General features: G+C 48.9%; 12 protein-coding genes and 1 non-coding gene across 13 annotated transcripts; 6 read left to right on the top strand and 7 right to left on the bottom strand.

Annotated features, from left to right (window-relative positions):
* Positions 1 to 609: 609 nt before the first annotated feature.
* METBIDRAFT_10745 (uncharacterized protein) lies at positions 610 to 960 on the top strand (the record flags this gene model as incomplete). Its single annotated transcript, XM_018853843.1, has 1 exon — positions 610 to 960. One exon carries the CDS (start codon positions 610 to 612, stop codon positions 958 to 960), a length of 351 nt encoding a protein of 116 aa, XP_018712315.1.
* A 198-nt stretch (positions 961 to 1,158) lies between these two features.
* CDA2 (chitin deacetylase) lies at positions 1,159 to 2,471 on the top strand (the record flags this gene model as incomplete). The annotated part of the gene is made up of 2 exons (XM_018858687.1): positions 1,159 to 1,209; positions 1,632 to 2,471. The coding sequence occupies 2 exons, from the start codon at positions 1,159 to 1,161 to the stop codon at positions 2,469 to 2,471; spliced, it is 891 nt and encodes a 296-aa protein (XP_018712316.1).
* A 2,125-nt stretch (positions 2,472 to 4,596) lies between these two features.
* METBIDRAFT_10747 (uncharacterized protein) lies at positions 4,597 to 5,385 on the bottom strand (the record flags this gene model as incomplete). The annotated part of the gene is made up of 1 exon (XM_018853845.1): positions 4,597 to 5,385. The coding sequence occupies one exon, from the start codon at positions 5,383 to 5,385 to the stop codon at positions 4,597 to 4,599; it is 789 nt and encodes a 262-aa protein (XP_018712317.1).
* A 483-nt stretch (positions 5,386 to 5,868) lies between these two features.
* Positions 5,869 to 6,471, top strand: METBIDRAFT_39407 (flavoprotein WrbA; the record flags this gene model as incomplete). Its single annotated transcript, XM_018857135.1, has 1 exon — positions 5,869 to 6,471. One exon carries the CDS (start codon positions 5,869 to 5,871, stop codon positions 6,469 to 6,471), a length of 603 nt encoding a protein of 200 aa, XP_018712318.1.
* Positions 6,472 to 6,918: 447 nt separating this feature from the next.
* On the bottom strand, positions 6,919 to 7,605 carry PDX3 (pyridoxamine-phosphate oxidase; the record flags this gene model as incomplete). The annotated part of the gene is made up of 1 exon (XM_018858688.1): positions 6,919 to 7,605. One exon carries the CDS (start codon positions 7,603 to 7,605, stop codon positions 6,919 to 6,921), a length of 687 nt encoding a protein of 228 aa, XP_018712319.1.
* Positions 7,606 to 8,933: 1,328 nt separating this feature from the next.
* Positions 8,934 to 11,008, bottom strand: METBIDRAFT_30841 (uncharacterized protein). The gene has a single exon (XM_018855724.1). It carries the CDS (start codon positions 10,917 to 10,919, stop codon positions 9,216 to 9,218), a length of 1,704 nt encoding a protein of 567 aa, XP_018712320.1. The 5' UTR covers positions 10,920 to 11,008; the 3' UTR covers positions 8,934 to 9,215.
* Positions 11,009 to 11,017: 9 nt separating this feature from the next.
* Positions 11,018 to 12,146, bottom strand: METBIDRAFT_30843 (mitochondrial 54S ribosomal protein bL32m). The gene has a single exon (XM_018855725.1). It carries the CDS (start codon positions 12,073 to 12,075, stop codon positions 11,479 to 11,481), a length of 597 nt encoding a protein of 198 aa, XP_018712321.1. The 5' UTR covers positions 12,076 to 12,146; the 3' UTR covers positions 11,018 to 11,478.
* An 857-nt stretch (positions 12,147 to 13,003) lies between these two features.
* Positions 13,004 to 14,040, top strand: CDC10 (septin). The gene has a single exon (XM_018855726.1). The coding sequence runs from the start codon at positions 13,043 to 13,045 to the stop codon at positions 14,003 to 14,005; it is 963 nt and encodes a 320-aa protein (XP_018712322.1). The 5' UTR covers positions 13,004 to 13,042; the 3' UTR covers positions 14,006 to 14,040.
* Positions 14,041 to 14,262: 222 nt separating this feature from the next.
* METBIDRAFT_t119 lies at positions 14,263 to 14,334 on the bottom strand. Its single transcript has one exon. It is a non-coding gene; the product is annotated as a tRNA-His (tRNA).
* Positions 14,335 to 15,131: 797 nt separating this feature from the next.
* Positions 15,132 to 15,821, top strand: ECM15 (Ecm15p). The gene has a single exon (XM_018854432.1). The coding sequence runs from the start codon at positions 15,211 to 15,213 to the stop codon at positions 15,529 to 15,531; it is 321 nt and encodes a 106-aa protein (XP_018712323.1). The 5' UTR covers positions 15,132 to 15,210; the 3' UTR covers positions 15,532 to 15,821.
* A 702-nt stretch (positions 15,822 to 16,523) lies between these two features.
* METBIDRAFT_38834 (NAD+ transporter) lies at positions 16,524 to 17,606 on the bottom strand (the record flags this gene model as incomplete). The annotated part of the gene is made up of 1 exon (XM_018857055.1): positions 16,524 to 17,606. One exon carries the CDS (start codon positions 17,604 to 17,606, stop codon positions 16,524 to 16,526), a length of 1,083 nt encoding a protein of 360 aa, XP_018712324.1.
* A 1,352-nt stretch (positions 17,607 to 18,958) lies between these two features.
* METBIDRAFT_77393 (Cu/Pi carrier) lies at positions 18,959 to 19,876 on the top strand (the record flags this gene model as incomplete). The annotated part of the gene is made up of 1 exon (XM_018858689.1): positions 18,959 to 19,876. The coding sequence occupies one exon, from the start codon at positions 18,959 to 18,961 to the stop codon at positions 19,874 to 19,876; it is 918 nt and encodes a 305-aa protein (XP_018712325.1).
* A 970-nt stretch (positions 19,877 to 20,846) lies between these two features.
* AGE2 (Age2p) lies at positions 20,847 to 21,215 on the bottom strand (the record flags this gene model as incomplete). The annotated part of the gene is made up of 1 exon (XM_018857107.1): positions 20,847 to 21,215. A coding segment is annotated over one exon (369 nt), but the record flags the coding sequence as incomplete, so codon positions are not given.
* Positions 21,216 to 21,988: the final 773 nt, after the last annotated feature.

Below are 21,988 nucleotides of genomic sequence, written 5' to 3' on the forward strand. Positions count from 1 at the left end.
CGCATCGCACATCACCATTTGACCTCACAGCCAATGCGTTTCACAGCAATTCGATTTTCACGGCAAACCCGCCAGCTCCCGCCAAACCAGACCTACAAACTACAGTTTTTTGTGGCAAGATATATAAAAAGCTTCTGGCCGTGTCGCACCCAAAATAGGCTCCCATCACAGCTGGGCCCAGGCGCGAAGACCCAGACTGTTCGTAAGGCCGCCTCTCTGCCTATCCTGGAAGCAGGCATCCGCCTGTAGCTTGGCGAATGCAAGAGATTAAAAAATAAAGAAAAAGAAACAAACCCAAATAGAAGCGATTACCATCAACGCACACATCCAAGGGGGCTTTGGTGCAGCACATCAAGATTGCTTATCTAGAGTCTCCTAGCAACACTCCTGTCTGTCACGCCTGCCACAGCCCAGCTTCATATATATAGACCCATAACCAGTGATAAGGGCAGCGAACCCAGCAGCAAAAATCGTCCAGGTTGAGTCTTCCCAAAATCCAGGGTCCTTGATCAAAAAAATCCTTTGACGTATCTGGCCTGTTTTTTTTTGCCTTTTAAAACTCACGACACGGTCCGTTGTAATCTGTTTATAACGAAGCCATTGTTCAGAATGGAGCGCCGCACAATGCCCACGAGTCAGGCCGCACTGCAGATAGATACAACCAACAATAAACCCCAGTCATACCCGTTCGGACAGACTCTTGATTTTTTGGAGCGCCGCCAGGAGGCTGCGGTTTTGAGTCAATTGAGGCGGCTAAGTGAAACGCATCCATCGTGGGCCGAAAATCCAAGCCTTGTAGCCGATCTTCAGCCTGCGTGGGGCATGGAGCCTCGGAGCGAGTTCCGCGATTTGTCCATGGCGCAGATCGCTGAGGTAATGGCGGGCGAGCAAAAGTTGCTAGAGTCGAGAATACAGCGGCGCGTCTCAGAAAGCTGCAATCTGGAACTGGATGACCGCTAAGGGCGGGCGCCTTAGAACCTCGGTCTTTTTTTCATTATCACTGTGAATAAGAATACAGGTCGCTTTATTGGTGGTGACACGTCACGTGACGCGCCTTAATAAATGGCCAGACCCACCTGAATAGGCTGTCTTGTTGCGTTGCTCCGTCATTTTAAAGATGATCGATCTCATTAGCATCTTTTCAGAAACGCAACAAGTATGCTTTGTAAGCCCTTCTGTTTTTTTTTTTTTTCTTCTGTTGTGGGAATAGTGTGTTTGCTCCAGTTTGTTTGGGCTTTCGCTTGCGGCTCATGCCCATATCCTGGAAGTGTTTCCTCGCTTCCTTGCTTCAGTCAACTATTTTCCATCTTCCAATTTAATTCGCGATTTTGCATTTTAGCCCTTCGAAAAAGTTGGCACCACTCCACGCTTATGGCTTTGCCCACGACTATGCTTGTTCGCAGCGCATCCGCTCTTTTTGCACCCAAATCCACCCCATTCTTCTTCTGATCCACTCATATTGACACCAATTTCCAACTAAAACTGGTACATTTTGACAGCAGAAACGTATTATTCAGGAATCAGCTATGATTTTCTTCCTCTATCTTTGCATCACGAGTGCGTATATCGTGACTGAAGAAGTCAAGGCTTTCAAGCCCTTGGACACCCCAGAAGCCTTTGCTCTCGAGCAGCCTCTTCCCTTTCCAGAATGGCTATCGGAGCTCACTGGGCTTTCAAACTGGCCGGGTGTGGATCCCCCATATATCCCGTTGGATTTCGTGGATTTCTCGGTGATCCCCGGGGAACTGGAAAGTTGGGTTCACACCCAAGGAAGCTGCCAGTCCATTGAAAATACCGCCGATGTATGCTCTTTCGACTGCTGGGCTTGCGCCACCGAAGAGGATGTTGTGACTTGCCCTGTTCTTAGCCAAACGTTCGATGACGGGCCTTCCCCCTTCACTTTGGATTTAATCGATAAGCTCGAGACACCTGTGACATTCTTTACCATCGGGATCAACGTGGTAAGATTTCCACATGTGTACAGAAAAACAGCCAACAAAGGCCATATCATGGCCTCTCATACCTGGTCGCACAAGTTTCTCCCCTCTCTCACAAATGAAGAGATCATTGCTCAAATCGAGTGGTCGGTCTGGGCCATGAATGCAACCCAGCACCATCTTCCCAAATGGTTCAGGCCACCTTACGGTGGCATTGATAACAGAATCAGAAGTATTCTTCACCATTTTGGGATGCAGGCCGTGCTTTGGGACTTCGACTCGCTTGATTGGGCTTTGGCTGCCGGTCAAGGTAAAGAGACTGAAGAAGAGCTTCATGAAAGATTACTTGACTTCTCAGAGAAGCGCAACAACAAGGGCTTAATCTTAGAGCACGACAGCTTCGAGAAAACTGTCAACATCGGCAAGGGTCTTTATGAGCTTGTGGGCAGTGATCAGTTGACCGTACCTCAATGTGTAGAGGGCATTGACTACATCAAGACTTGGGATAGTGACTGTGAATCGTGCCTGGTCTAATAAGCTCAACAAGCCTGGCTTTTATTTCACATGCTCTTCCAGAAAAGTCGTGTTGCTATGGGAACTTGTGGCTTTTTACAAATTCGAAATTCGTTGAATTTTGATTCGACCAAAAAAAATAATCACTGTCCGAAGGAGCTCCTTGTCGTCATACTGAAGATTAATTTTCTGTTTGTAAGTCCACAATATAATATTGCTTGAAACACAACACGTCGGTTTGTTAGATTGATATTTTAGTTGGAGAAGAAAGACACTTTTTATGCACCCAACTGATCTGAAAGCAACACGTTATATCATATCTCGTTGTATTTGTTCAGATTACGGAGGAGACAATTGGTTCAAGACACCCCAGGAAAGACGACGACTCCATGCAATGAAAACTATTCACAGATTATTGATTTTCTCGTTTCTCAAATTGGACTGAGGACCAAAAATCAATTACGTTCCGAGCCGGGTCTTTTTTATACAGCATGTTGTTTTTGGAGGCCAGTGACGTATCGCCGCAATTTGAGAAAAGAAAATGAACTGATCCGCCGACCAATTCAGGAGTATTTATGTCGCCATTGCTTTTTTTGAAAGCATGAGGTTGATGGTAGGATAGGTTAAACTTGACTGAGCAAAGTGATTGTCAATCTCGAAGATGGACCCCATGCTGAATGGATTTTTAGCCCAAAAAAGGGTGATAGTCCAAAGGAACAGAAAACTCAATGCCATAAGTCTAGATAGCTTTAGCTTGAATAAAATTCAAAAGCCCTTTTAACTACAATCTATGTAGATTACAGCCTTTTGAGACTTTTCTCAACACCCTACGTAGGTCTTGAGACGAGTTCTAAATCGCTACATTAGGAAAGGGCGTGCATACACGAGCGCACACCGTCCTCTATTAAATCGTCGAAATTTCCACGCATTGCAACGTGTTTTTTTTTCTTCGGGCTGGCTCTTACAATCACTTGCACGTTACCTCACAGGTACGCTTGCACATTGTGTTTTTAGCCTTGGAAATACAGAGCTCCGTCTCCACTTCCGTAGAACATTTCGTCTGGTGATAACTCTTTGCACTCGATACCCAGTGAGTATTTCGCTCAAACTGCACGCGAACCTGGTGCCTCTTCCGGAAGTGCCAATGGCCAGAATCGTCAGATTCATCGCCAAGAGACCCTGATATGCCGCCAGCATCATATTGTTATCAAACAGTACATCCCTAAGATAAAACAGCTGGTCCCGGATTTGTGCCATGTCAGACTGTTTGGTGACGAGTCACCCTTGAAGATTCTTCCTGGGTTTTGTGCGCCCGCGTTCTGCTGGCAGAACATGTTTTTTCTTGTTGGTTTCTTTCTTAGCTAGAAGCGAACATCCTTCATTAGAAACAGTGAGTTCTGTTTACGAAAAAGAACATATTTCTTCTCTGTTTTTTTCAGGGAAAAGCAGCTCACTGGCTCCGGCGCGTGAAGATATGTTAAAACTGTTCTGCCACTGGGATATTGGTGTGCTTTGAATTGGAATCGCCTCGATTAGAGTACTCTTTTCTCATCGACACCTCTGATCCAACGTCTTTCGCTTCAAAGTGGTGCAAATTCACAATACCCGTTCGGTGGGAAGAGAGTGCGCGGCCCCAACTAACCCTTTGGGCTGCGTGAGTTTCTATTTGCTTTTGATGCTTTTGTTTAATTAAATCTCGGACCGTTCCCAGAATGGGCCTCGAAAGCTGATATGCGGGCGTGTTATTTCTCTTGGTTTCGTCGGCCTCACTAAAGGCCGCGTGTACTTGGGTCAATCCTCCTTTCGGGTGTTTTTGCACGGTCCAATTCAGGCTACTCTTTAAGGGTAGACCAAAGTCCCATGCTTGCGGTTTGTTGAAGAGGACTGTGCTTTCAGTGTGCGGCCATGACGGGATAATCTGTGGGAGAAACGGGCTTACTTATGTATCAGGCTAGCATTGAGAGGCAAGATAGTGCAACTTTGGGGGGCCTGTCCGCTTTTCCGGTATGTTTCTTTGCATTTATAAATGTTACAGTGGCCCTATACTAACTAAGCAATGGTATACACAAAAAGGTGGCCATATCCTGTCTTGTGACCAACCTCCAAACTTGATTTTGATGACTGGTTCCATTTACTACAATGGCATTTACATGATGGTGCACTTTGCACACCCTGTCTTTTCCTTGTGTTGAACTGTAAGCTTGCTCTGAGCGGCTCTCGTCTTCTGCACGGGTCTATCAGTAGACTTTTCTCTATGCACTTCTGTGGCCTTTTCCAAGGCTTCAGCCGGTTCGGCAGTCTTGGCAGCGGGTTCAGAAGCCGGATCAGAAACAACAAACCTTGATGCACTCAAGGCAAATGTCTCTCCCTGAATGTGAGCAATTCTTTTCTCTAAATCTGATGGTCGTCTAGACCCATCTATGCCGGCAAAAGTGGCAGCCCCATACGGAGAGCCCCCATGGACCTCATCCATATTGGTCAAGTCTTTGAATGCGGGGCCGTATCCTAATGGAATGTAAATCAAACCGTGGTGGGCCACATATGAGAGGAAATTCCTCAAGGTGATTTCTTGGCCACCCGAAGCAGAAGAAACCGCGGTAAATAAAGCCACCGGTTTGCCATGCAAGGCACCCTCGGCCCATAAACCACCAGTCTGACCCAAGTACTCGGTCAACTGTGCCGGCAAGGTTCCAAATCTGGTGGGATATCCAAAAACAAAAGCGTCATAGTCAACTAAAGTTCTTTGCGTAGCAATAGGGTAGCCGGCGTTTGGAGTAGCATGCATCTTGTCCAAGACTTCTTGAGAAAGTGTTTCCGGAACCAGAAAAATTGTGACCTCCGAAGCTTTGCTGGATTCCTCGACACCTATTTTGACGGCTTCAGCCATGGACACTATGTGGCCATATGTGGAGTAGTAAAGGATAGCCACCTTCATTTCGCAAAAGATATATTAGACTGGAACAAAACCTGAGAATACAGGAAGAAACGGATTTAAAAAGTGAGACTACTTTCGAATTTCTGGTCTGTTCCGCCTTCACCACAACCTGTTCTATGTTAGCCAAAAAGAAACAGTAGATGCAAGTGCAACAAGTTTAGTCATGGCCAGTCAAGGTTTGTCATGGATCTGGATGACCTGCAGCTTTGTTGCTGGAACCCACCGCGGCAGACGATTTGTCATTATTAGTAAATATCTTTATGCAGAATGAATGCGATTCTCTCACGGGCGTTCTGCACACACTGCCAGATATTTGACTAATCTTTCGTCACAGGCCAAAAAAGAAAGTGCTTCTCTCCGTATTTCGTGGCTTATTTTCGATGATACACATTCTGCGCATATGGGGATGTGGGTATAAATGTCGCCCATATTACCCGCTCTTCTGACCGCCCCTTAAAATACGTATCAAGAATCATCCACACTATGGCTCCAAAAGTTGCTATCATCACATATTCCTTGTACCGCCATGTCGCCACAATGGCAGAGTCCGTTAAGAAGGGTGTCGAGATTGCGGGTGGAAAAGCTGATATTTATCAGATTGCTGAAACTTTGTCGGATGAAATTTTGACCAAGATGCATGCCCCATCCAAACCAGACTACCCAATTGCCACTTTGGACACATTGACCCTGTACGACGCCTTCTTGTTCGGTGTTCCTACCAGATTCGGAAACTATCCTGCACAATGGAAGACCTTCTGGGACTCCACCGGTGGTTTGTGGGCTTCTGGTGCTTTGCACGGCAAGCCTGCTGGATTTTTTGTTTCTACCGGCACCCCTGGGGGCGGTCAGGAAACCACAATTATCAACGCATTGTCTGTGGTTGTCCATCATGGAATGATTTACGTGCCTTTAGGATACGCCAATGCATTTGGTCAACTCACTAACATGGAGGAGGTCCATGGGGGCTCGCCATTCGGAGCAGGCACGTATGCAGGCGTTGACAGCTCTAGAACCCCTTCTACCTTGGAGTTGGAAATTGCGAAGATCCAGGGGTCCAGCTTCTTCAAGACGATCCAAAAGTTCTAGACGATCCGCGCGGGGAATATATAGGTGTGCTGTGTCCATATTTAAATTCCCAAGGGAAGTCGCTGGGAATCAAGAGCTCTGAATCTGAAAATATATAATTGACATGTATTTCGAAATTCGGGATGGCTCTTCTTCTGTGTGAGTTTTGAAGTTCGTGTGTAGCCATTGAAACTGAAGGATTCCGAATTTGAAGTACTTCTCCAGCAGGCACCCTGTATTTCTGGCAGATTTCTCGTTTCAATCCTGGAGTCATCGCATTGTGAGCATTCTCGTATGTACAGATAGAGCATTTCTGATGGACACCGGTTGGCCCATATGACTCATACTATTTTTATAATGACGTGGTTAAATCTTCTGTCCACTTTTCGTTCGGAGGCGAGTGTTTAGCCTCGCCGGGACTATGTACATACAAACTATCTATCGTTGCCAGCGACAAGTCCTGTCGGTCTATGGAGAGATACGTTTCACCGCCCACTCCCCATCAGTCTTTTCCCTGGTAAAAGTGAGGCGGTCGTGCAATCTACTGACGCCGCCCTGCCAAAACTCGATTTCCAAAGGCACGATGCGGACCCCGCCCCAGAAGTCCGGGCACGGAATCTCGTCATCGGCCAAATCCGCAAACTTCTCCTCGTACGACTTGTACAAAACGTCCAACTCGCCCCGCGACTGGATCACCTCGGATTGCGGAGACGCCCAGGCACCGATCTTCAGGCCGCGAGGCCTCGTTTTGAAGTAGCGCTCGGAAGTCTCGCGTGTGACTTTTTCCATGACGCCCTCCACGCGGACCTGGCGCTGGATGTGGCTCCAAAAGAACGTGAGCGACGCGTGTTTGTTGGTGCTGTAGTCCTTCGATTTCTTGCTGGTGCCCCAGTTAGAATACACAATGAACCCGTGAGGGTCGAGTTCTTTAAGAAGCACGACTCTGGAAGAGATCCTGCCCTCCGGCAATCTGGCGGTGGAAAAAACAACGCTTTCAGGAATCGCCGACAGGCCCTCGGGCAACGTCTGCTGTGCTTCATGGAACCATTTGTGGAATTGCGTGAGCGGATTGCTGTTGATGTCAGCCTCGTTCAACTGGCCCTTTTCGTACTGGTAGGTGGGCGGGGCGAAAATCAAGGGTTTTTCTGCGGCCATTGCTACGGTTTGTGTGAAGTTTCTGGTGCGTGGGAAGGGTTTGTGGCGGATCCTAGAAATGATAGATCCGAACATGGGGTGGCGTGGAGACATTGGTGCGAGTTTTGGTGGGGTGATCTTTTGGATGTGCGCCACTGCGAATCTGGGAGCCAGGGCCTACGGACTACCAGGCACCATACTGTGGGTGGTGATTGTTTTGAGGACAGCTGGGAGATGCGAGAAAAATTATCAGGTCTGCAAAATTGTTACCAGAAGCAGAGTCTGGTTATTTCTAAGTCCAGGGACCCAGGATATTTTGGGCGTAAAATCTGGATTTCTGTGGGTATTAATTGATGTATCGTCAACAATTAGGTCTGTCGTGCGCATAGTCTCTTCACCACTGGCCGGGTGTGTCGTTTAACACAGCGCAGTTCATCATAAATTGCAATTCTCGGGCTTTTTTTAGTATTAACCTTGATTGCGCGAGCGAGATCCTCTTTATTCTTTTGTTTTTATTTTGGAGAGGTCATCACTTATTTGCCGTTTGCAGCTGGTTGCGACCGTCCACGCATAGGCCTTCCGCATGTAAGTATTGCTTCCACTAAATTCGTATATAATGGCAGGAGCTTTCTTTCGATTCCCCCCTCATAGACTACGATTTCGCCCCAAGCTGACGAGATCTGTCAAAATTTGGTGAAGTCGTCTCTCTTCGGAATCTGTATGATGTGTTGCCTTTCAGTGTTCTTTTCAAGTCTGATTTCTCTCGAAGCTGAAGGCGAATAAAGCTTATCGGTAGATCAACTTTAGTTGAATAGCAATATTTTTGTCTGCTTGATTCAACATGGTATGCAAAGACTCACATGAAGCTCAGGGCCTCACATACTTACTAACCAAGAAGCTCTTTGTCGCAGGAGACGTATCGGCGATGAAAATCTTGTCGACTTATTCCTGGGTGTTTGTATGCTTTCGCTTTTTGAAATTACTCAAATTCTTTGCTTGCAGAACGGATTGTAGACGAACATACTATCGGTACACATGTGTTCCATAATGCAGATTTTTTTTTTTGCATTCTCGTAGGCAGCAAAATGTATCCTTATGTCTCTTTCACACATATCCTTGTCTCGTATATCAAAAAATATTAATACCTGAAATATGGAGGATCTAGACGTAAAACACAAATGGTCAACCTCATAGCTTCTCTGTGTATTTTTCAAATTTAAAATTGGACACTTCGTTCATGTCTCATAGGTTACTCATAAAGCAACAGGCTTAAGAAAACAGCGTATAATTTAGCATAGCAAATAACTCGTGCTTTAACCAACTAATGGATCTTGATTTGATCTTTGTTTGCAAGTGTTCACTGGTGAGGTATCACTTTAGAATATTTTGTAATTTGCAGTGGTACGGACTATTCATTTCCTCTAGAGGCCCTATAATAATACATTCAACCAAAAATGAATATACAATAACTCCTCGCCGCTAAGCTACCAGCTTTTGGCAGACACACTACTCAAGTCAAGTTCTGGGCTCTTTTTCGAAAAGAACAAAGTATCGATTCTCACTCTTTGAAAGAAACGTCAACTGTAGATCGTCTCAAAACTGGTGTTTGTACTGATTTGAGATCCACATCTCTACTCCGACTCGTTGTCCGAAACCGAAAACCCAAAGCTAAAGGTTGAAGAGGACTCGGTCAACTTTTGCCATCTCTCGCTCACGCCTTTAGCTTTCTGTAGCTCAGCGTTTTCTTTGCGTTGTAACGCCATCATGCCTCTCTGTAATTGCTCTTTCTTGCCTGCCTTCAAAAGAAGAAGCCTGAAGAGTTCAAATACAGGCAAAGGAGGTAACTCGGACTCCATTATCTCACCACAATCTTCGTTCAATATGAAGTCTTTGAGATTCCTCTTGTCAAATGCTTCGCAGTAATTCGTGAGGACGCTAATGTCTTCAGCGCCTTCCTTTTCGTCAAGGGAAAGACTTTCCAATATAGCTTTGCACTCGTTTCTCACCTCAAGTGGCCGGAATCCCGAGATTTGCTTGCCTTTGTTTTTGAGGAAATGAAGAGCGTTGCCTAATTTCACATCGGGTACGAAGTTCTGGGTCAACGCGATACTTTCGTCAAGGTTGATGACCGTATGCCACCACCCGCTGGGAACATACATGCACTCACCAGGAAAAGTAATACCTATGAGAGCATCGGCCAGGTTAGCTGCGTCATTAAAAAAGCCAGAAAGAACCCATTCGGCAATGCCGACAGGACACGTGACTTCACTCTCCTCTTCGTCAGTGGAAACGCCCGGAGGACAGACTCCGGGTGGAAACATCACCCAGATCTTCCTGCCGGCAATTGCCGTGTTCCAAGCAGAAGTGTAGTTGGGATCTTTATGGAAGGTGGAGCCTGACCGCTGCGAGCCTATGATGAGCCAAGCATGGTCGGGTCGGCACTTTCCAAAATTCGTGAAGAGGTCGGGTTGGAAAATCGCGGGCACAGTGTACTCCTTGCGAAGTGTTTGCATGGCTATGCTGTTGCAGTCAAACAAATAAAGAGGGCTCTCGTCACAGTTGGAAGCCAAGTACTGCGAGTATAGTGAGAGCGGCCACCTGACGGCCTCTTGGCGGAACTTCACGTCCGCAAAGCGGTGGAGCAAATCCTGCAAGGTCCAGCGAGGCCACCTGTTTCTATCGGGGTTGGTGAGAATAAATGGGCGTCCGTTCCATGACTCGTCGAAGCTTGCTTGAGACATGTGGGATTCCGGAACCCGTGGGATCCTGCCGCCAGGGACCGGGAGTGGCGAGCTGCTTTTCAAGGAGTCCAAATGATATGTTTCCTCCTCGTGGATCAACTTGGCAAACAACGTGTTGTAGTCAATCTGCGAACACTGGAACGGGCGGTAGAGAAGATCGGAACAAAGAAGATTGCCCGGGATTTTCAAGTCGGCCTGCTGCGTCATGGGCAATTTCAAAACACTCAGGCGCCATGAGCCTCGCCACACAAGGTCTGGGGTTTGCTCCCCCGCCCTTTCTGCCTTCTGCGCCTTGGACGTATAGTATTTCTTCCAGAGATCCTCATCGTACAAGTACGCGTACAAAACACGCGAGGTATGTGACAAGGCCTTTAAAGAATCGGCATCATCCACATAGCCCACCATGTCCATGAAAAGGTCCTCGGGAAAAACAGAAAAATCACCCATCTGCTCTTCTCGCGTGGGACCGGTCACTAACTCATCAAAAAACAGGTTCCCCAGCGGCCGCACATTGAGAGGGTGTCTGGCCGCAGTTGGCTGTGTGGATACATTTCTGTTAGTGGCGCGATAGGTTTTTTTTGCTGACTCGGGCATATTGTTTAGCTGCAAATTGATGTGCTTTGACTTGGTGGTGCAATGTGAAGCGTGCATACCATCTCGCGATTTTGGTGATAAGATGAGATAGAGATGAGCTGAGACTACCCATGTAAGAGACCAACTATACGGGCAGAGGTAAATAAGGACCTTTGCTTCTTGATATGCATGTTGTCAATAACACGAGGGGACTATAAAAAAAGTTTGTACTATGATTGTTCATGTTTTCCCTCGTATATGATTCGAAAGTGGGCTTATGTGACTTCGCAACCTCCATAGTCATCAAGACAAAAGACATGCCAATAGAGCGATTGGACATCTTAGGCTACAAAGAATTAAGGAAGCCAGCCCCAAACAAGGGATAATTAAAGTTGTCCAAATACCGAGTTCCTGTAGCACCTTTCCCAACTCCATCGCTTAGACCTCTCTAGTTCTGGAGCCACGAGACACGAGCTTCAATCATCGGACTCGCCCACATGAAAACCCCATTTTTGGATTTGCTTTTATTGAGCAACAGGCGCCCAATGTGCGGTGCTGTCTTCCGAGTCTATGTACACAGCTACTTCTTCTTCTTCACCTGGGAGGGGTCGAACATCAAAGGCTCCTCTCTCTTTGGAATCCACTCCTTCTTCTCCATGCGCCATTCCTTCTGCGTATAGTACTTGCCTGGGTATATAATCTTCTTGTCGATAGAGTCCAACTCCTGCTCGTACTTGGCTGGCTCGCCGAAAATCTCCTTCTTCTTCTGCTTCAACATTGCCCGGATCTCGCCGAAACAGTGCATGCACATGAAGTGGGATCTCTTGACACGGCCGCACGCAGCACATCTACGCAAGTTGTGCAATGGCTGGATCTGCTTGTCTCCTGGCGAGTACAACTTCTCTCTGGTTCTCTTGTAGGAGGGCTTCTTTTTGGGGGCAGCTTTCAAGATCGCGCCGTTGTCAATCATAAATGGCGGCTGACTGTTTTTCTCCAAGAGCCGGGCAAGTTCCTCTAGTCTTGGGTCCACCGACACTACAGGTGTTTCTGCCCATTTCTTGGGCAAAAAGTCAGCTAGTCTAGGGAGCATGGGCATCCTGGGCAAGGCCACTGATATGCTGACACCCGCGAGTGGGGAGTAGAGCGCCGAGGACGCCAATCTGAGTGCCAGGGACATGTTGAATATGTGTGGTTATATTGGTCCGCGTTCTTTTTTTTTCACCTTCAATCTTTGAGGTGATCTTGATGTGAGGGTGTACGGGTGTCTGGCCAAGCCGGAGTATTGGACATGTCTGGGCCACTCTTTTATGCGTTGGGCGACGGGCGCGGCGGAGATGGCCCTTTTCTGCCTTTGAAAACACTGACGTTTTTTTTCTTGGCTACTTCATTCTGCGTATGTTGAAAATTTCAAGGGAGCATGTACCAGGATTGAGTGCGATGTGGTGGGAAGCAGCGCTATGTGCTGAATCCAGGATTTCTAATAGCATGCATATGGCATGTTCAATTTCGACAGGGACGTCTACACCGATTGATTCTATATAGATATAATGGGAGAAAGCAAGAATAGAAAGATTTACAGAAAAAAACCTAAAGGAAAAAACGGAAGGAAAAAACACAAAAAATAATAGAGATTTTATACATAGACAACAATCATTTGCAGATCTCGTGGCTTTCTTCAATTTGGGTGCGAAACACCAAGCCTCAACCTTAATTCACTTTCAACAATTCTGAGTTCAATAATGAGTTTGTTCCTGCTAAAACTACAATTCTCCCCCCACCCTAGCAGAGCTTCCTCCCAAAAGCCATCCAGATAGGCCTTGTAGTGGAAAAGTAAAGCTCGTCAGAATTTGAACAAATCTGTGGCCTGCCTTATAAAACACTCGTCCCCCACCGGCACACGTGACTGGCACTGCCAACTGCGTGTAGTGTGCGCACCAAACACTGGATCAGCCTCGCTGTAGATATTTGTGAACACAGACTCATATCTTAATACTACATACCCCAACTGCTCCACATTTTAAAAAAGCAAAATGTCCATTCCCGCCGACGACAGTGTCACGCATCCCAGCAGCTATGTGGGATTCGACACCATCACTTCGCAGATCGAAAACAGATTGTTAAAAAAGGGCTTTGCCTTTAATGTTATGGCCGTGGGCCGCTCAGGTATGGGCAAAACCACCTTGGTAAACACCTTGTTTTCTTCCCAGTTGGCCACTACCCTGGGCCGCCACAATGCTGACGAGCCTGCAGAGAAAACCACGGAGATCAAGGTGCATTCCCATCTTTTGGCGGAGAACAACGTTCGCTTGAACATCAATGTTATCGACACCCCCGGCTTCGGAGACCAGATCAACAACGAGAAGTGCTGGGATCTCTTGGTAAAGTACATCAAGGAGCAACACTCGCAGTACTTGCGCAAGGAGTTGAGTGCACAGAGACCAAAGCATATTCCGGACTCGAGAGTGCACTGCATTTTGTACTTCATCCCGCCCAGCAGCGGCTCGGGATTGAAGGCCTTGGACGTGCAGGCATTGAAGCGTTTGTCGGAGATTGCCAACGTCGTGCCCATCATTGCCAAGAGCGACTCATTGACTTTGAGCGAGCGTGCCACTTTAAAGAAAGTGCTACAGAATGACTTCATCAAGCACAACTTGAACATCTACCCATACGACAGCGAGGACTTGTCCAAGGACGAGAGGCAGTTGAATGAAGACATCAAGTCTTTGATTCCTTTTGCTGTTGTTGGCTCGGACCACGAGAGCGAGATCAACGGCGAGGTGGTTCGTTGCCGCAAGTCCAAGTGGGGCGCCATCAACATCGAGGACGTGTCTCAGTGCGAGTTTGTGTTCTTAAGAGATTTCTTAACCAGAACCCACTTGCAGGACTTGGTTGAAACCACCGCTTTGACCCACTACGAGAGCTTCAGGTCCAAGCAGTTGATTGCTTTGAAGGAGAACGCCAACAACCCAAACAGGCAGTCTGTTCCTGGCGTCAAGCCCCACGGATTGCAGCAAAACAACATGGCTGCTGCTGGTCAGAACCCAGTTCAGGGCCACCCTCAATCTATGGTGAATGCCGTTTCCCAGAGCACCGTCACTGCCGGTTAAACAGCGCAGCGCGGTCTGGTCCGCCTGGAATCTATTAGTTTTTGCTTGAAGCAACCGTTCTGGATTGTACAGCTCAAGTGTGAAAGGAATTGGGAATAAATATGAGTTGATAACATAGGAAATGCATGTCTAGCTTAGATTTTTTTTGTCGCTCCTGCTGGGGCTCATTTTGACTTTTCAGTCGGAAATTTTCCGACATGACCACAGTAACTTATAAAAAACAGACTCAAACAGATATCTGAAAATGCAAAAATAACTGCCGGTCCCAGGAATCGAACTTGGGTCTGCTCGGCCACAACGAGCTGTACTTACCACTATACTAGACCGGCCTGTTTTGTGTCGGTGTGTTTTACAAAAACAATATATGAAAACTCAATTACTGTGACGAGTAATTTGGAAAGACAGAGAGTTGAGTCGTTAGTCAAATTTATACACAAAAAACTTTTTGTTTTTCTTTTGCAGCTTCTGAGGTGAAGGAGCCTGTCGAAAACTCTTTACAGAACATAATAAAAATTAAATTGGCTCGTCACCACGATTTTCGAAGACGCGGCGAGTCGCAAGAAGTAAGCTTCTTAAGTCCTATCTAGCCATCTGAGTTGAAGCGACTTAAGACTTATCCTAGAAATCATTGACGTAATTTCTGATAAGTAATCAGATGGGAATCAATATAAATCTTGCAACGTAGACGTTGTGGCACATTCATTCAGCGAAATATATCAATACGAATTGACGCTCGCATATAGTGACGGGCCACAACATCAAAATTTCCCCATTCTACATAGCTTAGTGCAGTTGTCACACCATTTGTCCAATTGAAGCCTTTGTAATCACAATACCGCAAATATTTAGACTAATTAGTGAAATGAACTTGCAACTTCGTGGTCCAGCTTGGATCTGCCAATGTCTTTGTCACATTCTTATACTCCGAATAAATTCTACTGAAATACATTCAAAAAGACTCACTAAGAAAAATTTCGTAGAATGGCTTTGCGGTACAAATTCATGCTTCGTTTCCAGAGGTCAACAGCTTACGGCATTTCATTTCGTCTGACCTAAACCTCGAGATCGAGTGCATACGGCATATATGGCCCCGATTGATAACCATGTGACTCAAGATACCGCGCCTCGAATATACGCTTCCTGAGTTCGTCTATATTGGTATAGCAAACACAGCGAACAAACGACATATACATTCTTATAAAAATATGGTATCGCTTCATTGTCTTGCTGATGTGTGCCTAATTCCAATTGGAACAGCCAAGGCCTCTGTGCTGGACGAGGTTGCTGTGATTACACAACTTGCCCGTGCGTCACATTTGGATTGCAATTTACATTCTGCGGGCACAACTATTGCAGGTCCTTGGTCCGAGGTCATGGATCTCATTGGAAGCTTTCACGAAGTATTGCACAAGAGTGGGGTTGTTAGAATCCAGAGTGACATTCGGGTGGGCACTAGAACCGACAAGCACCAGACGCCACAGGACAAAATCGACGTGGTTGAGGCCAAAATCAAGAAGTCAACATGAACTTTCGGATGAGGATTGGTAGAGGTGATGTTTAGGGCTCGGCTCCCTTGGAAGATATACAAAAAGGGCGTATTTGGTATTTGAAGACATCAGAGGAGACATAAGAAGCTAGTGAAAAGCATCCTCACAAAAGTGAATAGTTATTTTATTAATTGTTTCCAAGATGACTAGCTTGAGCTGCATTATGATTCAACCCGGGAGCTGTGCTTTGCATAGTGAGCTTATATTCCGCCACTTCCCGAAGCTCTAAAGTTGATGGTAGATGGTGTATTTGCTCGCACTCAACCACGTGCATCAAGCTGGCTGTCTATTGTATATGGGTACTACTGAAAACAATCTTTTGTTCTTTTCTTTCTAGCTTTGGTTCTGCAGAGCAAAATCATAAGCCGAAGGCCTAAGAGCAACACTTGACAGGATTGCATACTAAAAAAGACGGCTAGGGTTCTGTGAATAATCCTACTCATTCTCGCCTATATTATGGGTCAATTCCTTAATTTAGTGAAGTCAGCTATTTGGTCTATGAAACTGATGTGGTGGTGTGCTAGATTATTTACGTCGTGAGATAGTCAAAAATGCCATAATCATTTTCTGGAGCAATGTTCTCGAAAATGCCTGAATCGATCTGTGTCATTTGTGGCTACATCTTGGCGTGCTCTTTTAAATAACACGTGGCTTACCCAAAGGAGCCAAGCCGCAAAATTTTCTCTTTTGTGAGGAAGAACATGAGAACATTCCCAGAATGGGGTCGATGAAGAACTAAGATACATGAATCACCTTCCACTCTGCATTTAAAGAGAACCACATGTACTGTCGGAATTCTCCTTGCAACAAGGCATGTTCACAATCAAAGATCAGCCAGTACGTGCGTACCACTTGACCTCGAATGAGAGGGGTCAATGATTGTCCAGGTCCCCAAAGCCCGTGGTTTCGTTTCGCTCCAGCGTGATGCATTCCTTTAGCGAGGCGTTCTTAAAGAGTGATCGTTCCAAGTCTCAGCTCGAAAGTTTCCCTGTGATTTCCAATAAATAAGTCTTGAAGTATTCGAAACTAACAAGAGTAACTGCACTGGCAGGAAGCGTGCGTGCAAGGTTTGTTACATAGCCAGCGTAGAAGCCCTTGGGCCCGGCCTTGTGCAAAATTTTCTTGAATTCGGAAGCCAACTTACCTGAAGCCTTGCGCTCCTCGCGTGTTTGCATTTGCATGCGTGTTCGTAGAACCTCATGTGGGTATGTCACAGTGCTCGCGATCATTTTGGACCCACAGGACGCCAAAAGCAAGCGCCAGAGCTTGTGTTCGTTATCATTCGTAAGATCTTTTGTCCTGTTCACACCGAGAAGTTTCTTCATTGCCTCATACGTTGGGAAATGGATGCCGACATGCACTAGCCCGAAAAGCGAGGGCACAAGCCCACTGTAGAATACACGAATGCCTTCGTTCTTGTACATTTTTTTGAACGCGTCGATGGTGCCTTTGTAAAGGAGGTCTTCCTTGCCAGTCTGCACCATGAGTCTGGTTTTCACGACCCATATGGGATTCACGACGAACGACGAGCACGCACCCGCGGTCATGGATGCGGCGAAATGATTGAGCCAGTCGATTTCAAGGCCAAAGCGCCGCTGGAAAAAACTCGGGTAGTGGTTCTTTGCTTTTTCGTACACGGTGAAATAAATAGCCCATGTGGGCAAGTAGCCGATTGTCACCGGGACGACTCCTCGGTAAAGGCCTCGGAGGCCCTCGTCACGCAATATGGAGGTGAATGCTTGCAAAAACCCGGAGTATTTGTACAGCAGGCTTGCCGCCTGGAAGCGTGTTTTCACGACGTCAAGCGGACACACAAACACGCCGGATATAAAGCCGGATGCGGCGCCGGCAATGGTGATGAGCTGGGATTCCGAAAACGTCGAGAACATTTGGGGCAGCAAGATCTTGCCGATGAGCCCGAAGCGCTTCACCACGGGGAAATTCGGGGTGTTTTCTTCCCTGAACTCCATGTCTTCGCCATGTACAACATCGGAGAAGTCCTGGGCAAGCCGCCGGAGAGGCGGCGTTTTTTCGGGGTCACTGGCACCGGCCATGTGTGAATATATGTGATATGAAATATGGGCAAGGAGAGAGAAAGGGGCGAATGAGATGTGGTCTTCCGCGTCGCTTTTAGTATCCGTCTGGGTCAAATGAGTGATGAGAAGATTCTGTCAGTGCAAGAATAATGGAAACCGATGCGATGGGCAGATATGTGGAGATGGCAAGTGGTCTCTAATATGGGCACATCATATAATCGCAACGGCTGGTTTGAAGAAGCGTGCCCAGAAAGAATACCCAGGAGTGGTGATTTGTCAGGCTGGTGGTGGACTGTCTCGAATCTTTCACCAGATCCATACTCGGGGAGGCACAGGTGCGAAGCCGGGGGTCTTCGGCACGAGCTTTGCAGTTGAGTGTGCGGGGATTTCCGGAAAGGATACAAGATTATGGGCAATTTAAATTTGGACTTCGAGAATATCGAGCTACGCAACGGAGCTGTGGATGTGGCCATGGATTCTTCTCGTGGTGGTGGCGGTACATCAAATGGGATGGGATTCCTGCTCGTGTGCGGAGTGTTCTGCTTATCTAAGGTGTTTTCACCACGCATCTACGATGAGTCGGGGCCGTGAAAAAAGCCAGACAAACAGCAGGCTGGAAAACGACATTAATTCACGGGGAATCCCCACAAAATAGTACTGGTTCTTCGGCGTGTGGACGCCTTGTTCATACCTGTAGAAGGGCCTGGTTTATTTGCACCAATGGCTCCGCTCAGTTAATTTCCGCACTGGCTGCGGCCGGCCGCGCTCGGCTATTTGGCTGGAGCCATCGGAATAGGCATACCAGGGTCCAAAAGCGGAGTGGTTCATTTCGGAGGTCTCGTTTCTGGATGAGAAAACAACTGAGACAGAATGCCTGATGATCAATTTTGCCAAGTGTTTTTTCTTGGGGATCCAGGATATAGCGCTAGGCGAAGAATGGACCGGCCCGGTCTGCGCTCGGATACCCACGGAGCAGATGTGCGCACATAGAAATCAGTGCCATGAACTGCACCATACAGGCCTGTCTATAGATACGCCAAATGTCAAGTCATCCCAGGCGTCTCCCTGCAAGTGGCCGATTCCGGCAGACTTGCCTTCTTAGCAAACCGCCAGTCGCCTGAAGTGAAAAGGCATAAAGACTCAGCTGATCTAGGCACCTGATGGGGAAAAACTAAGAAGACTGCGCTTGTCGGCCCACGGTAGCTTAAGGCTCGGTTGCGGGCCGTCTCACGCAAGTCCTATGCAGAGTGCAGGCTCATCTGGAGATTGCTGCGTGGAACAGGCAATCTATATAAAAGCCAAAAACGCCCGTGCCGTCGATGTAGCGCCCGGAATACGGACCGCGAAGAAATCACACATTCAGTCATACCATGACGGCGCCCCGAGAAGACGGCATCACGCTTTTCTCCAAAGAATACTATGCTGCCTGCACCCTTGGCGGAATCATTGCATGCGGCCCCACGCATTCTGCAGTCACTCCGCTAGATTTGGTAAAGTGCCGTCGCCAGGTCGACTCGAGCCTCTACAAGTCGAACGTCCAGGCATGGAGGACGATTTTGAAAACAAGCGGGGACTCTGTGTTCACGGGAGTGGGCGCGACTTTCGTCGGATACGCGCTCCAGGGAGCAGGGAAGTACGGCTTCTATGAGTACTTCAAGAAGACGTACTCGGACGCGGTGGGGCCGGAGAACGCATCCAAGTACAAGACCGGGGTGTACTTGGGGGCCGCGGCTTCGGCGGAGTTTTTGGCCGATCTTGCGTTGTGTCCGTTGGAGACCATCAAGGTGAAGACGCAAACGACGATTCCGCCGTACGCGTCGTCGGTGGTGGATGGGTGGTCGAAGATCACCGCCCGCGAGGGCGTTGCCGGGCTCTATAAAGGCATAGGCCCGCTCTGGGCGCGCCAGATCCCGTACACCATGGTCAAGTTCGCATCCTTCGAGAAGACCGTGGAGCAGATCTACGCCTCCCTTGGCAAGCCCGCGTCGGCATACACGCCGTTGCAGCAAACAGGGGTGTCTTTCATGGGGGGCTACATTGCCGGGATATTCTGTGCGGTGGTGTCGCATCCTGCGGACGTCATGGTGTCGAAGGTGAACACGGACAAGAAGGCCGGCGAGGGCTTGGGCCAGGCCGTGCAGCGCATCTACGGCACGATCGGGTTTGGCGGGCTCTGGAACGGGTTGCCCATGCGCATTGTCATGATCGGAACGTTGACCGGGTTCCAGTGGTTGATCTACGACTCGTTCAAGGTCTACGTGGGCTTGCCCACCACCGGCGGCCACTGACCAGTGTATAGCATTGTCTCTGCAAGTACTCATTCATTGACACTATAGACCGCGCCGAGCCCTTGCGCTAGTCCCACACGTTTTTGAACAAATCGTCGTCTAAGTCTGTAGTGGCCGCGCTTTTCAGGCCAGCCGGAGCGGAAGCCCCGGGGCCGGCGTGCGCGAAGGTGCCCGCGAACCCGGCGCCCAAGACCGAGGAGCCTGCGCGGGAGCCGTTGAACGCGGGGGCAGGCGTCCACGGGCCAGCAGCGCCCGGGGCATCGTTCCATTCGTTGGCCCATTGCGACGGGGCCGCGGGCACGGCCGTGCGCGTCTTAGCGGGGGTCGCCGTGTGGAACCGCGGCAGCGGGCTGGGCGCGCCCGCGGACACAGAGGGCGTCTTCCCAGCCGCCGGCTCGGGGCCGATCTTCAACCCCACGAGCGAGTCAGAAAGCCCGGCCACCGGCTGTGCCGGCGGGGTTTGGGCTGGCAGCGCGCGCGGAAGCGGCGACAGCGACCCAGCGGGGCTGCTGTATGTCGTGTGCTGCTGGTGCTGGTGCTGGTGCTGGTAGACGCTGGACGAGGAGGAGGCCGGCGACGAGTAGAGCGACAAGATGGACTTCTTCAAGTCGGACCTCGGGTCCAGCGCACGCGGCGCGGGCTGCGGCGCAGATGCAAAGTGGGTGGTGCTGGCCCGCACAGGCCCGCGGGGCGAGAAGCCGGGGGCCGTGGCAAGCGTGGGCTGGCCGCCCGCCGAGGGGATGGGCGCGGGCGGAGCAGACGACGCAAACGCGCCGAAGTCGTCGTCCAAAAGCGACGGCGCCGACACGGACGCGAGGCTGGGCTGGCGCAAGGACGCCGCCGGCGGCTCGGCCGCACGCGGGGCCGGGGCCGCCGGGTCAGGGCCCGCCTGTTTGCCCGGCGCCAGTCCTGCCGCGCGGCCCGCCGGGAGCGCCATGGGGTCCGGGACGTTCGGCAGCGCGGCCCACTTCTTCATGTCGTACTTGGTGCGGATGAAGTTCTCGATCTTCAGGGGGTCCGGCACGTAGTGCGCGGGCAAGCGGGCCTCCCAGAAGAGATTGCACTTCTCGTTGCCCCACTTGATCATGGACTCGACCTGCTCGTCGGTCCACACGTCCAAGTCCACGGACTTGACGCGCGAGATGTGCGTGCCCATGGAGCGGTGGATGCCGGAGCAGCGGATGCAGATGAAACAGCCCAAGTTCCAGGAGGCCCAGCGCGGGTGCTGGGCGGACTTGCAGTCGACACAGCTTTTGTTGGGCGACTCCTTGAGGAGCTGGCGGAAGATCTGCTTGTGTTTTTCGCTGTGTGTTTTGCGCGACGAGGGGAGCGCCGACATGCTGGCGGGTGTGTGGGGGAGGGGGGCAGCGGCAAGAACACGGCGGGGGGAGGGGGTGTTTTGTTGGTTGACGAGGCACAAGTGTCCAGATGTTGATCGGGGAGGCACGGGTGCGCGCGGGCCGCGGCCATTCCAGGGCGTGGCATTTTAGGGCGCGGTCATTTTAGGGCGTGGTCATTTTAGGGCTGGGGCATTGTAATCCGTGGTGGCCAGATTCAAAGACGTGGGTTTTTGAAAAGTGCCAAGGCTCGGGTAGATCGAGTATCGGGGCGACCGGATGTGGGTAACGGAGTATAGGGAGGCCAAATATGGGTAATTGAACCTGAGACCTAATTTGGGCTGGATCAAATGTAGGCAGGCCGGATTTGGGGACGCCAAACCCATAGGACAGAATCCATGCGGCAGAATCCATAGGATGTAATTCATGGGACTAAGTCCATAGGCCCAATCCATAGAACTAAATCTATGGGCCCAATTCATAGGACTAAATCCATAGGACCAAATCCATGCGACAAAACTCATAAGACTAAATCCATAGGACAAAATTCATGCGACAGAACCCATAAGATTTAATTCATAAGACTAAATTCATAGGCGAAGTCCATGGAACAAAATCCATAGGTCCAATCCATAGGACTAAATTCATGCAACAGAACCCATGGGATTTAATTCTTAGGACTAAATCCATAGGACCAAATCCATGCGACAGAACTCATAAGACTAAATCCATAGGACAAAACTCATGCGACAGAACCCATAGGATTTAATCTTAG

This window comes from Metschnikowia bicuspidata, assembly GCF_001664035.1.
Source record: "Metschnikowia bicuspidata var. bicuspidata NRRL YB-4993 chromosome Unknown METBIscaffold_2, whole genome shotgun sequence".
In the NCBI taxonomy this organism is placed as follows: domain Eukaryota; kingdom Fungi; phylum Ascomycota; class Pichiomycetes; order Serinales; family Metschnikowiaceae; genus Metschnikowia; species Metschnikowia bicuspidata.